Source organism: Enhydra lutris, unplaced genomic scaffold (assembly GCF_002288905.1).
Source record: "Enhydra lutris kenyoni isolate GAN:26980312 unplaced genomic scaffold, ASM228890v2 scaffoldscaffold71, whole genome shotgun sequence".
In the NCBI taxonomy this organism is placed as follows: Eukaryota; Metazoa; Chordata; class Mammalia; order Carnivora; family Mustelidae; genus Enhydra; species Enhydra lutris.
In genome coordinates this window covers 6,859,127-6,876,060 of record NW_019154155.1, presented here as the reverse complement: position 1 = coordinate 6,876,060, position 16,934 = coordinate 6,859,127, and the positions used below count along the sequence as shown (strand labels likewise).

At 36.0% G+C, this 16,934-nt stretch overlaps 1 protein-coding gene across 1 annotated transcript in view; it reads left to right on the top strand.

Annotated features, from left to right (window-relative positions):
* LOC111159926 (ring finger protein 17) overlaps positions 1–16,934 on the top strand; it is a 162,528-nt gene that overhangs the window by 129,811 nt on the left and 15,783 nt on the right. The window contains exons 29-31 of the mRNA XM_022522609.1: positions 2,331–2,456; positions 3,853–3,909; positions 7,519–7,635. Coding sequence (XP_022378317.1) covers positions 2,331–2,456; positions 3,853–3,909; positions 7,519–7,635 — 300 coding nt within the window. The remainder of the gene's footprint in view (positions 1–2,330; positions 2,457–3,852; positions 3,910–7,518; positions 7,636–16,934) is intronic.

Genomic DNA, 16,934 nt, shown 5'->3' with positions numbered 1-16,934 from the left:
GTTTTGGAGGGGAGAGGGGGTAGTGGGATAGATGAGCTTGGTGGTGGGTATTAAGGAGGGCACGTATTGCATGGAGCACTGGGTGTGATGCATAAACAATGAATCTTGGAACACTGAAAAAGTAAAATTAAGTTTAAAAAAAAAAAGAGTAAGTGTGATAGGAATTCAGAGATGGTAAGAAAAGATGGAAAATTTCTCCTGACCAGGGAAATGGAATGCACAAGTAAACACAGAGAGACAGAACTGAGCATGGCACATTGAGGAAGTAGTTGCTAGAATAATAGAATGTAATAATAATAGAATTATAATGGCTAGATTAATAGGGGTTTTATGAGGGGAAAGTAGTGGTGAATCGGATTTAGGAGAGGTAAAAGTCAACCATTGGCACACTACATCAAGAACTAGTGATGTACTATATGGTGACTAACATAACATAATAAAAAATAAATAACCACCAAAAAAGTCAATCATTGGAGCCCTATTGGAGTTTTCTAAGCAGTGAGGTGATAAGTTTAATCTGCAGCTGTGTTTGAGGATTCCAGTAGTAAGGTACAAAACTGTAAGGAAAGTATTTCTGTATGAAAGTTGTAATTATAGGATGATAAAGATTTACCAAGAACCACAGACCCACTTACATAAAACAGTAGAGAAGCTTTATTGTTGCTGATATTAGTATCACGAGCCCCTGTCTGGTTACTTATAGCCTCTGTGGAAAGTCATGGCAGTTGAAATTTTTTAGTTTATCAAGGTAGCTTTCTCTGCTGCTTAGCTTAACACAGGAGAGCAATTTGTAGTATACCCAAGGCTGCTTAAAATGTCAGAAAGCGTGAACGTGCATGCCCTGCAGCCCTTACTGCCATACCAGAACTTACCCAGACTTGCTTCTGTGTCTTTTATATACTACTAAGAAATACTGAGTACTTCTTATCAGCTGAGCTCTGTTCTTAGCCTGGAGGTACAACAATGAACTGAAGAGCCAAATTTCTGCCTTTACGGAGTTTCCATTTTAGTGGTGGGAAACAAAATTAAAAACATAACATATAAGGTATATTAGATCGTGGTAAGTGCTAGGAAGAAAATAAAGAAGGAAAGGCTGATGGGGAGGGTGGGGCCAGGAGAAGGTAACATTTTAAATACAGTGGTCAGGGAAGACCTCACTGCAAAAAATGAGAGATAAGTAAAGACTTTAAAATGGTGAGAGGACAAACCATGCAGCTCTCCAGAGAACAGTGCAAAGAGCTCCAAGCAGGAACACTCCTGGTGGAGTGTTAAAGGGATTGGCAGAGAAGCCACTAGGGCTGGAGTAGAAGGAGCGAGACAGAGAAGAGTTGGAGATGGGGGAGATTTGTGAAAGTTTTAGCTCTCAAGCTGACCCAGGCAGCCACTTGAGGATTTGATCAAAGGAGTAACATGACCTACCCTTGCATTCTAGTATTTCCAGTCTGCTACACTAAGTGTAGTAGTGGAGCTACTGGAGAGTAAAAAAGATAGGGAGCAGGAAGATCTCCTGGAAGGCAATTACAGTAACTCAGTAGAGACAGTAGGCCTAAGGTGGTACCAAGTGTATATGGTACCTAAGCTATGTACATGTTCAGTACCTGGTAAATGTTAAATGGACTTAAGAATTTTAAAGCTATTCTCATAACTCCTTCTATATAGTCATGAATTTCTTCTGATTCCTGCCATTTCTGGATTTTTAACAGAACTTCATTTCTTTACCTCTGGACATATCTTTTCTTTCTCCTTCTACTTAGTATAAATTATTAGTATCATCTAAAGGTGATGTAATTTTTTTTCTGTTCCAATAACACTTTATTTATGAATACTTAAATTTGGGAATTTCATATAATTTCCACATGCAATAGAATATTATTTTTTTATTTTGTTCTCAACCATTTAAAAATGTAAAGATCCTTCTTAGCTCACACACCATACAAAAACATGTGGCAGGCCAGATTTGGTCCACAGACTATGGCTTGTCAACTTGTGTTCAACACTGTGAGTTTTGTAAAGTGAGGCATCTCTTAAATTCATCTATAGCTTCCTTCTAGTACCTAATTCATTGCCTTACTGTAATTTTTTTATAAATAACTAGAAAACTCTCTACCTTATGGACATGTAAGCATATTTTAAAGAAACCATGGTAGTAGAATTGCTGTTTTATAACCTTCCAAAATACTAGGAAGAAAATTTTATGAAATGAGCAGCTAGCCAAACTGGTAATACTGTGGTCATTAGAAATCTAATTTCATATTTGTCTACCCTAAAATTTTAATCTTCAAACAGACTTCATTTTTATAGTAATAATCTTGTTTGTTGAACTTAAATAGGAATTACCTGAAAACCCATGGGAGAAATTATCTATTCATCTCTACTTTGATGGAATGTCACTTTCTTATTTTATGGCATACCATAAGTATTGTACTTTTGAGCATTCTGAAGAGATATTGAAAGAAGTAAGTGAGCTATTTTTCTATAAAAATCTAAACTATAGAAAAACAAATTCTGGATAAAATGTCATATAGCGCCTTACACTTCAAGTCTTTAGTACAGTTCTATGTGTCTGATATGTTAAGAAAGTATAGAGAATTATCAATTATTTGTTGAGAAAGCAATGTATCATGCTTTATAAACATCCTAAAAAAGACTTCAGTTGCACTAAGATTCAATTAATGTTTCATATCTTTAAACTTAGTGAAAAGGCCATATGTTATCTAATGTTGTTTGAATGTAGAAATGTAAATTATAAAGTGCTAATAGAATTCACTGCTAGAAAAGGATTCTCTCAGCAGATAATTTTTTTCCTTTTATTTGACATTATAACATTTCCTCCATTTTGCCTTTTTACAGGAAACTCAGAGCTGGATTTTAAGCTTAATTTCAATAAATAGCCCTCTCCAGTTTCCCAGTGCTACTGTTTCTTAATATTTTTAAAAACATAACTAACCTATTATAGATATGTTTTTATATAGCAAGGTATTTTTATTTCTAGACTTACAGTTTACTTGTTAGGTTTTTAAATATTCCTGTTCATAACAGTACACAACCAAACATTGAATGTTCAGTTCAATATAGAAAACTTTCTTCTTCACATAGAAACTGTGATATTACTTTATACACGTAATTCTTGTCAGTTTTTTTCTTATGAGCAGAAGGGTGTGTGTGGTATGTGTGTTGATGTGCATGCATGTGTATTTGTATAAAGGTATACCATCTGTTAAACTGGTTTTATAAAGATTACTAAGTCCCTCCCTTCTAGTTGTACTCTTTAGTGTAAACATTTTTTTAAAATATGTAAGAATTTCTTCTCTCTCATAATAAACTGCAGCTAGTCCTTGAGCAACACAGGTTTAAACTGCTTAGGTCCACTTACATGTGGATTTTTTACAGGACTGTAAATTTATTTTCTCTTCCTTATGATTTTCTTAATAACACTTTTTTTTCTCTAGCTTACTTTATTCTAAGAATACATATATAACACACATAACTTATGAAATATGTGTTAATCAACTTTTTGTTATTGGTAAGCCTTCCAGTCAACAGTATGCTACTAGTAATTAAGTTTTCAGGAAGTCAAAAGTTATATGTGGATTTTCACCCCAAACCCTCATGGTGTTCAAAGGTTAACTGTAATTACTACTGACATGTATTTAACATAATTTGAGGATTCTTATTATTGCACTATTAAGATTACTCCAGAACAGTAGATTTTCCCATAGTTAACACAGAATAACTAAATGAGTGCCAACAAGAACATGCACCCAGTTTTTGTGGGGATGAAATATGAAAGTGCCTTAAAAATACTATATAGTTGAAGATGGTTTATTTATTAACAATACTATATTATTTCAGAAGCTAGCAGATTACAATAAAAAGTACGAGGATGAAAGATGGGAAATAAGATTTGAGGTAAGTTTCAACCCAAATATTTTGGAAACTTTGGACACTTCATCAGTACAAAGGATCTAATATAAGATCAGGAAGTAAGCATTTTCTTTTATTACGGCTTTATTGAGATATAATTTACATACTATAAAATTTACCTTTTTAAATTGTACAATACGGTGGTTTTTTTGTATAGTCAGAGTTGTGCAGTCATCACAGCTATTTAATTCCATAACATTTCATCATCCCAAAAAGAAGCTCCATACCAACAGGAGTCACTTCCCATTTTTCCCTTTCCCAGTGTCCTGGAAACCACTAATCTTCTGTCTCTCTGGATTTGCCAATTTTGGAAATGTTATAAAATAAAGAGAATCATATAATACATAGCCCCTTGTAACTGGCTTCTTTAGCTGGAATAACATTTTCAAGTTTCATTCACGTTGTAGTGTAGTATGTATCCTTCTTATTGCTGAATAATACTCCATTGTATGGATATACCACATTTTATTTATGCATTCCTCTGTTGATGGACAATCTGTTGGGTTTCTATCTTTTTGCAGTTGTGAATAAAGCTGTGAACATTTGCATACAAGTTTTTATGTAGACATCTATTTTTCCTTCTCCTTTGGTATGGACCTAACTCCCACTAGTGGAATTGCTGAGTCATATGGTGACTCTAGTTACCATTTTAAGGAACTACAAGACTGTTTTCCAAAAGTGATGCACCATTTTACTTATATACTCGGAATGTACAAGGTTCCATTTTTTTCCCATATCCTTATCAACACTTGTTATCTGACTTGTTTCTCACCCATAGGTATAAAGTGGTATCTCATTGTGGTTTTGATGTGCTTTTCTCTCATGACTGATGATGGCGAGAATCTTATCATATGCTCTTTGGCCATTTATATATTTTCTTTGGAGAAATCTCTGTTCAAGTACTTTGCCCAGGATTTGACACCAAAAGCAAAGCCAACAGAAACAAAATTTTAACAAGTGGGACTACCTCAAACCAAGAAGCTTTTGCACAACAAAAAGGTGGCCTACAGATGGGAGGAAATATTTGCAAATCCTATATCTGATAAGGCATTACCATCCAAAATATATAAAGAACTTACACAACTCAATAGTAAAAAATAAACAATCTGATTAAAAAGTGGGCGGAAGAACTAAATAGACATTTTTTCAAAGAAGACATACAGATAGCCAACAGGTACATGAAAAGGTGCTCAGCATCATCAGTCATCAGGGAAATGAAATTTAAAACCACAGTGTGGTATCACTTTACATATATTAGAATGACCGTCATCAAAAAGACAAGAGATAAGAAGTGCTGGCAAGGACGTGGAGAAAAGGGAACCATAGTGTACCAGTAGAGGGAATGTAAACTGGTACAACCATTATGGAAAACAACATGGAGGTTTCTCAAAAAATTAAAATTAGAATTACCCTTCTCAATTTCACTTCTAGGTATATATCCAAAGGAAACAAAATCACTATCTTAAAGAAGTAACTGCACCGTATGTCCATTGCAGCATTATTTACAATAGCAAGATATGGAAACAGCCTGTGTCCATCAGTGGATGAATGGATAAAGATGTAGGGTGTGGGTGTATGTTATACACATACACATATATATCTTTACACAATGAAATAGTGTTCTTTTCAGCCATAAAAAGGAAATCCTGCCTTTTGTGACAACATGGATGGACCTTGAAAGTATTATGCAAAGTGAAGTAGGTCAAATACTATATGATCTCGCTAATATGTGGAATCTTAAAAACTGAACTCAAATACAGATAAAATATTGGTGGTTGCCAGGGATGAGTGTATGGGGGAAATGGGTGAAGGCAATCAAAAGATATAAACTTCCAAAGTCCTGGGGATGTAATATACAACATGATGACTATAGTTAACACTGTATTGTATATTTGAAAGTTGCTAAGAGAGTAGATCTTTAATGTTTTCATCAGAAAATGATTGATGTTAGCTAAACTTGTGTTCATTTTACAGTTATATACATATACTAAAATCATTACGTTGTATACCTTGCACTAATACAATGTTGTGTGTGAATTATATCTCAATAAAACCGGGAAAAAAAGGAAAATAAAAGTAGAAAATAATGAAAAGAATTCCTCTGCCCATTTTTAGTTGGGTTGATTTTGTGGAACTGTAAGAGTTCTTTACATATTCTATACATAAGTCCCTTATCAGATACATGATTTGCAGACATCTCCTTCCATTCTATGAGTTGTCTTTACACTTTGTTATTAGTATCCTTTAAAACACCAAAGTTCTAGGGTTGTTTTTTTTTTAAGATTTTATTTATTTACTAGAGAAAGAGAAAGAGTGAGCACAAATGGGGCAGAGAGGCAAAAAGAGAGGGAGAAGTAGACTCCTGGCTGAGTAAGACCCTGAGCCAAAGGCAGACACTTAAAACCAACTGAGCCACCCAGATGCCCCTAAAACACCAAAATTTTTAATCTTGGTGAAGTCTAGTATATATGCTTTCTTTTTTCCACTTGTGCTTTTTGGGGCAGGAAGTAAGAGTTTTAATGAAAGTTCCAATTATTTATAAGTAGAATTTTATTTCTGTGATTATAAAAATAACAAATGTAGTATAAAGTGCTTCATAACAAATCAGTAATATAGCAGTCAGTAATCAGTGTTCACTGAATGCTACTAAGTGGTTCAGATAGGTTTTGTTCTGTTTTGTCACCAGTTTGGAAATATAAATAGTAATAAACTAATCTAGTTTGAATGTGATCATTTTACTTTTTATGCTAATTACAATATTTAAAACTCTTTAAACTTTCTTAAACACCACCTACATTTTTATGTTTTTGTTTTTAACAACTGCTGACTGCCAGGTTCCTCTTGGGAATCACCTAACTTTTTTTTTTTTTTTTTCAGAGTTTAAAGAGAGCAAACTTTTTTTGATGATTTTAACTTAAATCTTCTTTTGGCATTTCATATATTATTTTAGGTTTGGTTTTTTTTTTAAGACTTTATTTATTTATTTATTTGACAGAGCACAAGCAAGGGTAGTGGCAGGCAGAAGGAAAAGGAGACACAGACTGAGGGAGAGGAGGAAGCAGGCTCTTGTGGGAGCAAGGAATCCAGTGTGGCACTCGGTCCCATGGGATCATAACCCAAGCTGAAGACATTTGCCTAACCAGCTGAGCCACCGAGATGCCCCATATTACTTTGTCTTTACTGTAAAATATGTACTTACTCTAAAAATAAATGGAATACTATAGAAATGTGAATAGAAAAATGTACCCCTTTCTATACCTCAAATAATTGAGTAGCAATTACTGTTAGCTGTTTGTTAGCCATTCTTCTGGAGTTTTATGTGTATAGGTAAATAGGTATACATAAACATATATTTATATGAATGTTTTAACACAAATTTTTTTTAATTGAGGGAACAAAAGGGTGTTAAAGGTCTTTACTCACATTTTGGTCCTACTAAAACAGAATCATTTTGTGGTATCCATTATCTAAGAGAGTTTGCTTTCTGCTAATTGAAAATAAATTGGCAGTGTAATGAATTTTATTGAATTTTAATAATGTACTAGATTTCTGTAATAGTCATTCTGAAATTTGAATTTATTTGTGGTGCTTTAGGAATTGCTTTTGTCTGAAACAGAGACTCCTATTTTACCACCATATTTGCCTTCATCTCTGCCTCCCCCAGAAGAACTCTATGCTGTTCAAGTTAAGCACGTTGTCTCACCTAATGAAGTATGTAATCTAAATGATTAGTTGCTGATTGAAAATGTAACAGGAAATCTTATTCTTAAACTCTAGGTTTGACTTTTTATGCTTACATCCTCCTTTTTTGAAATTTCATTTAAATTCTAATTAATTAACATATAGTGTAGTATTGGTTTGGGGAGTAGAATTTAGAATTTAATGATTCATCACTTAGATATAACACCCAGTGGTCATCATAACAAGTACCCTCCTTAATACTTATCATCACGCATTTATCCCATCCCCTGCCATCAACTGTCAGTTTGTTCTCTGTAATTAAGAGTCTCTTATAGTTTGCTTGCCTCACTCAATTTTTTCCCTTCCCCTATGTTCATATGTTTGGTTTCTTAAATTCCACATATGAGTGAAATCGTGTATTTGTCTTTCTCTAACTGACTTATTTCACTGAGCATAATACACTCTAGCTCCATCCATGTTGTTGCAAGATTTCATTCTTTTTGATGGCTGAGTAATATTCCATTATAAATATATACCATATCTTATTATTGATTCATCAGTCAGTGGAAATTTGGGCATTCTCCATAGTTTGGCTGTTGTTGATAATGCTGCTGTAAACATCAGAGTGCATGTACTCAAATCTGTATTTTTTTTATCCTTTGGGTAAATAACAGTGCAATTGCAGGATCCTAAGGTAGTTCTACTTTTAGCTTTGTGAGGAACATCCATACTGTTTTCTAGAGTGGCTGCACCAGTTTGCATTCCCACCAGCAGAGTAAGAGGTTTCCCCTTTCTCTGCATCCTCGCCGAAATCTGTTGTTTCCTATGTTGTTAATTTTACCCATTCTAACAGGCATGAGGTTATATCTCATCACAATTTTGATTTGTATTTTCCTGATGATGAGTGATGTTGTGCCTCTTTTTATGCTCCTGTTAGCCATCTGGATGTCTTCTTTGGAAAAATACTTGTTAATGTCTCTGCCCATTTCTTAACTGGATTATTTATTTTTGGAGTGTTGAGTTTGATAAGTTCTTTATAGATTTTAGATACTAACCCTTCATCAGATGTCATTTACAAATATCTTCTCCCATTCTGTAGCCTGCCTTTTAGGTTTGTTGATCATTTCCTTCACTGTGCAGAAGCTTTTTATCTTGATGAAGTCCCAGTAGTTCATTTTTGCTTTTGTTCACTTGCCACCAGAGATGTGTCTAGTTAAGAATTTGCTGTGGTGGGGCGCCTGGGTGGCTCAGTGGGTTGGAGCCTCTGCCTTCGGCTCAGGTCATGATCTCAGGGTCCTGGGATCGAACCCCGCATCGGGCTCTCTGCTCAGCAGGGAGCCTGCTTCCTCCTCTCTCTCTGCCTGCCTCTCTGCCTACTTGTGATCTCTGTCTGTCAAATAAATAAAATCTTAAAAAAAAAAAAAAAGAATTTGCTGTGGCTAAGGTCAGAGAGATTGCTGCCTTTGTAGTGCTCTAGGATTTTGATGGTTTCCTGTCTCACATTTAGGCCTTTCATCCATTTTGAATTTATTCTTGTGTATGGTGTAAGAAAGTGGGCCTCTTTCATTCTTCAGCATATGGGTGTCCAGTTTTCCCAACACCATTTGTTGAAGAGACTTTTTTCCATTGGATATACTTTCCTGCTTTGTCAAAGATTAGTTGGATTAGTTGGATTAGTTGTGGGTCCATTTCTGGGTTTTCTGTTCTGTTCTATTGACCTACATGTCTGTTTTTGTGCCAGTACCATACTCTCTTGATGACTACAGCTTTATAATAGAGTTTGAAGTCTGGATTCATGATGCCTCAGGCTTTGGTTTTCTTTTTCAGGATTGCTTTGGCTACTGGGGGTCTCTTGTGGTTCCATACAAATTTTAGGACTCTTTGTTCTAGCTCTGAAAAATTCTGGTGGTGTTCTGCGTTGAATGTGTAGATTGCTTTGGGTAGCATAGACATTTTAACTATATTTACTCTTTCAATCCATGAGCATGGAATATTTTTCACATTTCTTTGTGTCAACTTCAGTTTCTTCCATTAGTGTTCTATAGTTTTCAAAGTACAGATCTTTTACTTCTTTGGTTAGGGTTATTCCTAGGTATCTTATGGGTTGGTGCAGTTGTAAATGGGATTGATTCATTGATTTCTTTTTCTGCTGCTTCATTATTGGTGTATGGAAATGAAACAGATTTCTGTACAGTGATTTTATATCCTGCTACTTTGCTGAATTCATATAATAGTTTTAGCAATTTTTTTGGTGGAGTCTTTCAAGTTTTTCTACATAGAGGATCATGTCTGCAAATTGTGAAAGTTTGACTACTTCTTTGCCAATTTGACTGCCTTTTTTTTTTTCAGTGTTCCAAGATTCATTGTTTATGTACTACACCCAGTGCTCCATGCAATATGTGCCCTCTTTAATTTTTCTTCTTTTTAATAAATTTTTATTTATTAGAGAGAGCAGAATTAGAAAGGGAGCACAAGAGGAGGGGACGGGCAGAGGAAGAGGGAGAAAGAGACTCCCCAATGAGCAGGGAACAGGACATGGGGCTCAATCCCAGGACCCTGGGATCATGACCTGAGTCAAAGACAGATGCTTAATGGACACATCTGGGTGGCAACCCTGGATGCATTTTATTTGTTTTTGTTGTCTTATTCCTGAGGTTGAGACTTCCAGTACTATATTAAATAGTAATGGTGAGAGTGGACATCCCTTTTTCCTGACAATAGAGGAAAAGCTCTCAGTTTTTTCCCACTGAGGGTGATATTAGCTGTGGTTCCTTTGTATATGGCCTTTATGATGTTGAGGTATGTTCCACCTATCCTTTGTTGAGGGTTTTCATCAAGAAAATATGCTATATTTTGTCAAACGCTTTTGCTGCCTCTATTGAGAGAATCATGTGTTTCTTACCCTTTCTTTTATGTGGTGTATCACATTGATTTCCAAATATTGAACCACGCCTATAGCCCAGGAATAAATACCACTTGATTGTGGTGAATAATTATTTTAATGTAATGTTGGATTCAGTTTGCTGGTATCTTGTTGAGAATTACTTCATCCATGTTCATCAGGGATATTGGCCTGAATTCTCCTGTTTAGTGGGAACTTTGGTTTTAGAATCAAGGTAATGCTGAATTCGTGGAAGAAGTTTGGAAGTTTTCCTTCCATTTCTGTGTTTTGGAACACTTTGAGAAGAATAGGTATCAACTCTCCTTTAAATGTCTGATAGAATTCCCCTGTGAAACCATCTGGTCCCGGACTTGGCTTTGTTAGGAGAATTTTTATTACTGATTTAATTTCTTTTCTGGTATGGGTCTATTCAAATTTTTTATTTCTTCCTGTTTTAGTATTGGTCACTTACATGTTTATAGGAATTTATCCACTTCTTCCAGAATTCCCAGTTTTTTGTCATATGATTTTACATAATATTCTTATATTGTTTTTATTATATTAACATATAATGTATTATTAGCTCCAGGGGTAAAGGTCAGTGAATCACCAGGTTTACTCACTTTACAGCACTCACTATAGCACATACCTTCCCCAATGTCTATAACCCAACCACCTTCTCCCTATCCCCCTCCCCCCGGCAACCCTCAGTTTGTTTTGTGACATTAAGAGTCTCTTACGGTTTGTCTCCCTCCTGATCCCATCTTGTTTCATTTTTTCCTTCCCTATCCCCCAGCCCCCCCATGTTGCTTCTCAAATTCCTCATATTAGGGAGAACATATGATAACTGTCTTTCTCTGACTTGTTTCACTCAGCATAATACCCTCTAGTTCTATCCACGTCGTTGCAAATGGCAAGATTTCATTTCTTTTGATGGCTGCATAGTATTCCATTGTATATATACACCATATCTTCTTTATCTGTTCATCTGTTGATGGACATCTAGATTCATTCCATAGTTTGGCTATTGTGGACAATGCTGCTATAAACATTCAGGTACACAGACCCCTTTGGATCACTGCATTTGTATCATTAGGGTAAATACCCAGTGGTGCGATTGTTGGGTCATAGGGTAGCTCTGTTTTCAACTTTTTGAGGAACTTCCGTGCTGTCTTCCAGAGTGGTTGCACCAGCTTGCATTCCCACCAACTGCCTTTCTCTGCATCCTTGCCAGCATCTGGTATTTCCTGACTTGTTAATTTTAGCCATTCTGACTGGTGTGAGGTGGTATCTCATTGTGGTTTTGATTTGTATTTCCCTGATGCCGAGTGATGTGGAGCACTTTTTCATGTGTCTGTTGGCCATCTGGATGTCTTCTTTGCAGAAATGTCTGTTCATGTCCTCTGCCCATTTCTTGATTGGATTATTTGTTCTTTGGGTGTTGAGTTTGCTAAGTTCTTTATAGATTTTGGACACTAGCCCTTTATGTGATATGTTGCTTGCAAATATCTTCTCCCATTCTGTCAGTTGTCTTTTGGTTTTGTTAACGGTTTCCTTTGCTGTGCAAAGGCTTTTGATCTTGATGAAGTCCCGATAGTTCATTTTTGCCCTTGCTTCCCCTGCCTTTGGTGATGTTCCTAGGAAGTAGTCGCTGCGGCTGAGGTCGAAGAGGTTGCTGCCTGTGTTCTCCTCAAGGATTTTGATGGATTTCTTTCTCACATTGAGGTCCTTCGTCCATTTTGAGTCTATTTTCGTGTGTGGTATAAGGAAAAGGTCCAGTTTCATTTTTCTGCATGTGGCTGTCCAATTTTCCCAACACCATTTATTGAAGAGGCTGTCTTTTTTCCATTGGACATTCTTTCCTGCTTTGTCGAAGATTAGTTGACCATAGAGTTGAGGGTCTATTTCTGGGCTCTCTATTCTGTTCCATTGATCTATGTGTCTGTTTTTGTGCCAGTACCATACTGTCTGAATGATGATAGCTTTGTCATAGAGCTTGAAGTCCAGAATTGTGATGCCACCAACTTTGGCTTTCTTTTTCAACATTCCTCTGGCTATTCGAGGTCTTTTCTGGTTCCATATAAATTTTAGGATTATCTGTTCCATTTCTTCAAAAAAAAAAAAAAATGGGTGGGATTGTGATGGGGATTGCCTTAAATGTGTAGATTGCTTTAGGTAGCATAGACATTTTCACAAAATTTGTTCTTCCAATCCAGGAGCATGGAACATTTTTCCATTTCTTTGTGTCTTCCTCAGTCTCTTTCATGAGTACTTTTAGTTTTCTGAGTACAGATTCTTAGCCTCTTTGGTTGGGTTTATTCATAGGTATCTTATAGTTTTGGGTGCAATTGTAAATGGGATTGACTCCTTAATTTCTTTCTTCTGTCTTGTTGTTGGTGTATAGAAATGCAACTGATTTCTGTGCATTGATTTTATATCCTGACACTTTACTGAATTCCTGTACAAGTTCTAGCAGATTTGGAGTGGAGTCTTTTGGGTTTTCCACATATAGTATCATATCATCTGCAAAGAATGATAGTTTGACTTCTTCTTTGCCAATTTGGATGCCTTTAATTTCTTTTTGTTGTCTGATTGCTGAGGCCAGGACTTCTAGTACTATGTTAAATAGCAGTGGTGATAATGGACATCCCTGCCGTGTTCCTGACCTTAGCGGCAAAGCTTTTAGTTTTTCTCCATTGAGAATGATATTTGCAGTGGGTTTTTCATAGATGGCTTTGATAATATTGAGGTATGTGCCCTCTGTCCCTACACTTTGAAGAGTTTTGATTAGGAAAGGATGGTGTCAAATGCTTTTTCAGCATCTATGGAGAGTATCATATGGTTCTTGTTCTTTCTTTTATTAATGTGTTGTATCACATTGATTGATTTGCGGATGTTGAACCAACCTTGCAGCCCTGGAAAAAATCCCACTTGGTCGTGGTGAATAATCCTTTTAATGTACTGTTGGATCCTATTGGCTAGTATTTTGGTGAGAATTTTTGCAACTGTGTTCGTCAAGGATATTCGTCTGTAATTCTCTTTTTTAATGGGATCCTTGTCTGGTTTTGGGGCCAAGGTGATGCTGGCCTCATAAAATGAGTTTGGCAGTTTTCCTTCCATTTCTACTTTTTGGAACAGTTTCAGGAGAATAGCTGTTAATTCTTTAAATGTTTGGTAGAATTCCCCTGGGAAGCCACCTGGCCCTGGGCTCTTGTTTATTGGGAGATTTTTGATGACTGCTTCAATCTCCTTACTGGTTATGGGTCTGTTCAGAATTTCTGTTTCTTCCTGGTCCGGTTTTGGTAGTTTATATGTCTCTAGGAATGCATCCATTTCTTCCAGATTGTCAAATTTGCTAGCATATAGTTGCTCATAATATGTTCTTAAAATTGTTTGTATTTCTATGGTGTTGGTTGTGATCTCTCCTCTTTCATTCATGATTTTATTTATTTGGGTCCTTTCTCTTTTCTTTTTGAGAAGTCTGGCCAGGGGTTTATCAATCTTATTAATTCATCCACAGAACAAGCTCCTAGTTTTGTTGATTTGTTCTATTGTTTTTTTGGTTTCTATTTCATTGATTTCTGCTCTGATCTTTATGATTTCTCTTCTCCTGCTGGGTTTAGGGTTTCTTTCTTGTTCTTTCTCCAGCTCCTTTAGGTGTAGGGTTAGGTTGTGTATTTGAGACCTTTCTTGTTTCTTGAGAAAGGCTTGTATCCCTATATATTTTCCTCTCAGGACTGCCTTTGCTGTGTCCCACAGATTTTGAACTGTTGTGTTTTCATTATCGTTTGTTTCCATGAATTTTTTTCAATTCTTAATTTCCTGGTTGACCCATTCATTCTTTAGAAGGATGCTGTTTAGTCTCCATGTATTTGGGTTCTTTCCAAATTTCCTCTTGTGATTGAGTTCTAGCTTCAGAACATTGTGGTCTGAAAATATGCAGGGAATGATCCCAATCTTCTGATACCGGTTGAGACCTGATTTAGGACCCAGGATGTGATCTATTCTGGAGAATGTTCCATGTGCACTAGAGAAGAATGTGTATTCTGTTGCTTTGGGATGGAATGTTCTGAATATGTCTGTGATGTCCATCTGGTCCAGTGTGTCATTTAAGGCCTTTATTTCCTTGTTGATCTTTTGCGTGGATGGTCTGTCCATTTCAGTGAGGGGGGTGTTAATGTCCCCTACTATTATTGTATTATTGTCGATCTGTTTCTTTGATTTTGTTATTAATTGGTCTATATAGTTGGCTGCTCCCATGTTAGGAGCATAGATATTTAAAATTGTTAGCTCTTCTTGTTGGACAGACCCTTTGAGTATGATATAGTGTCCTTCCTCATCTCTTATTATAGTCTTTGGCTTAAAATCTACTTTATATGTTTCCACCCCAGCTTTCTTCTGATGTCCATTAGCATGGGAAATTGTTTTCCACCCCCTCACTTTAAATCTGGAGGTGTCGTTGGGTCTGAAATGAGTTTCTTGTAGACAGCATATCGATAGGTTTTGGTTTTTTATCCATTCTGATACCCTTTGTGTTTTGATTGGGCCATTTAGCCCGTTTACGTTCAAGATAACTCCTGAAAGATATGAATTTAGTGCCATTGTATTGCCTGTAAGGTGACTGTTACTGTATATTGTCTCGGTTCCTTTCTGCTCTACTGCTTTTAGACTCTCTCTTCGCTTAGAGGATCCCTTTCAATATTTCCTGTATGGCTGGTTTGATGTTGGCAAATTCTTTTAGTTTTTGTTTGTCCTGGAAGCTTTCAATCTCTCCTTCGATTTTCAATGCCATCCGACTGGATATAGTATTCTTGGCTGCATATTTTTCTCATTTAGTGCTCTGAATATATCATGCCAGTTCTTTCTGGCCTGCCAGGTCTCTGTGGATAAGTCTGCTGCCAGTGTAATATTTCTACCATTGTATGTTACAGACTTCTTGTCCCAGGATGCTTTCAGGATTTTCTCTTTGTCACTAAGACTTGTAAGTTTTACTATAAGATGACGGGGTGTCATCTTTTTTTTGATTGATTTTTTTTTTTTTATTGATTTTCATGGGGGATCTCTGTGCCTCCTGGATTTTGATGCTTGTTCCCTTTGCCATATGAGGGAAATTCTCTACAATAATTATCTCCAATATACCTTCAGCCCCCCTCTTTCTTCTTCCTCTGGGATCCCAATTATTCTAATATGGTTTCGTCTTATGCTATCGCTTCACTCTCGAATTCACCCCTCGTGGTCCAGTAGTTGTTTGTCTCTCTCTTGCTCAGCTTCTTTATTCTCTGTCATTTGGTCTTCTATATCACTAATTCTCTCTTCTGCCTCATTTATCCCAGCAGTGAGAGCCTCCATTTTTGATTGCACCTCATTAATAGCTATTTTGATTTCAAGTTGGTTAGATTTTAGTTCTTTTATTTCTCCAGAAAGGGCTTTTATTTCTCCAGACAGGGTTTCTTTAATATCTTCTATGCCTTTTTCAAGCCCAGCCAGCACCTTGAGAATCGTCATTCTGAACTCTAGATCTGACATTTTACCAATGTCCGTATTGGTTAGGTCCCTAGTCTTTGTTACTGCCTCTTGTTCTTTCTTTTGTGGTTTTTCCAGCTTCTCATTTTTTCCAGATAAGAATATATGAAGGAGAGAATAAAATAGTAAAAGGGTGGCAAGGACCTCAGGAAAATGTGCATTAGCCAAATCATAAGAGACTCCAAATTGTGGGGGGAAAACGGGGGGTAAAAAGTAGTTCAAAAAAATTTTAAAAAGAAAATATATATATATTAGACTGGTGAGTAGAACAGAGCCACCCACTTAATTGTGGGAGTATTTTGTGTCTTAGAAGAAACTACCTCCCAAAATTTTAAAGAAAGAAAACACACACACACACACACACACACAAATAAGGGTAAACATGATGAAGGGATGGAATATGAGTATAAAGATGAAAATTTTTTAAAAATTCTTAAAAAAGGAGTTGATAAGCAAGTTGGTTGGGAAAAGAAAGCAAAGTGTAGAGAATTTGCTGAGGCTGGAGCCTAGAACAAAGCCCTGTGCTAGATTTAGGGTATATTTTGATCTATTAGAAGAAGTTGTATCCCAAAATTTTTTAGATGGAAAAAACCGTATGGGTATACAAAAACTAAAGTTAGATACAATGAGGGATAAAATATTACTATAATAATGAAGGTTCAAAAAGATTTTTTTTTAATGAAAGGTATTGTTAAGATAAACTAGTTTAAAAAACATGAAAAGAGGAAAGAGTAAAAGTTTAAAAAATTAGAATAAGAAAAAAAATTTTTTTAATTAATTAACTTTGCAAGACTAGAGAATCATGGGGAGAAAGCCATGAATTCTATGCTTTGCTTTCTCCTCTGGAATTCTGCTGTTCTCCATGATAAGTGAACTTGGTCTTGGCTGGATTTCTTTCTCATCTGGGGTTGGGGCCTTTTGTAGT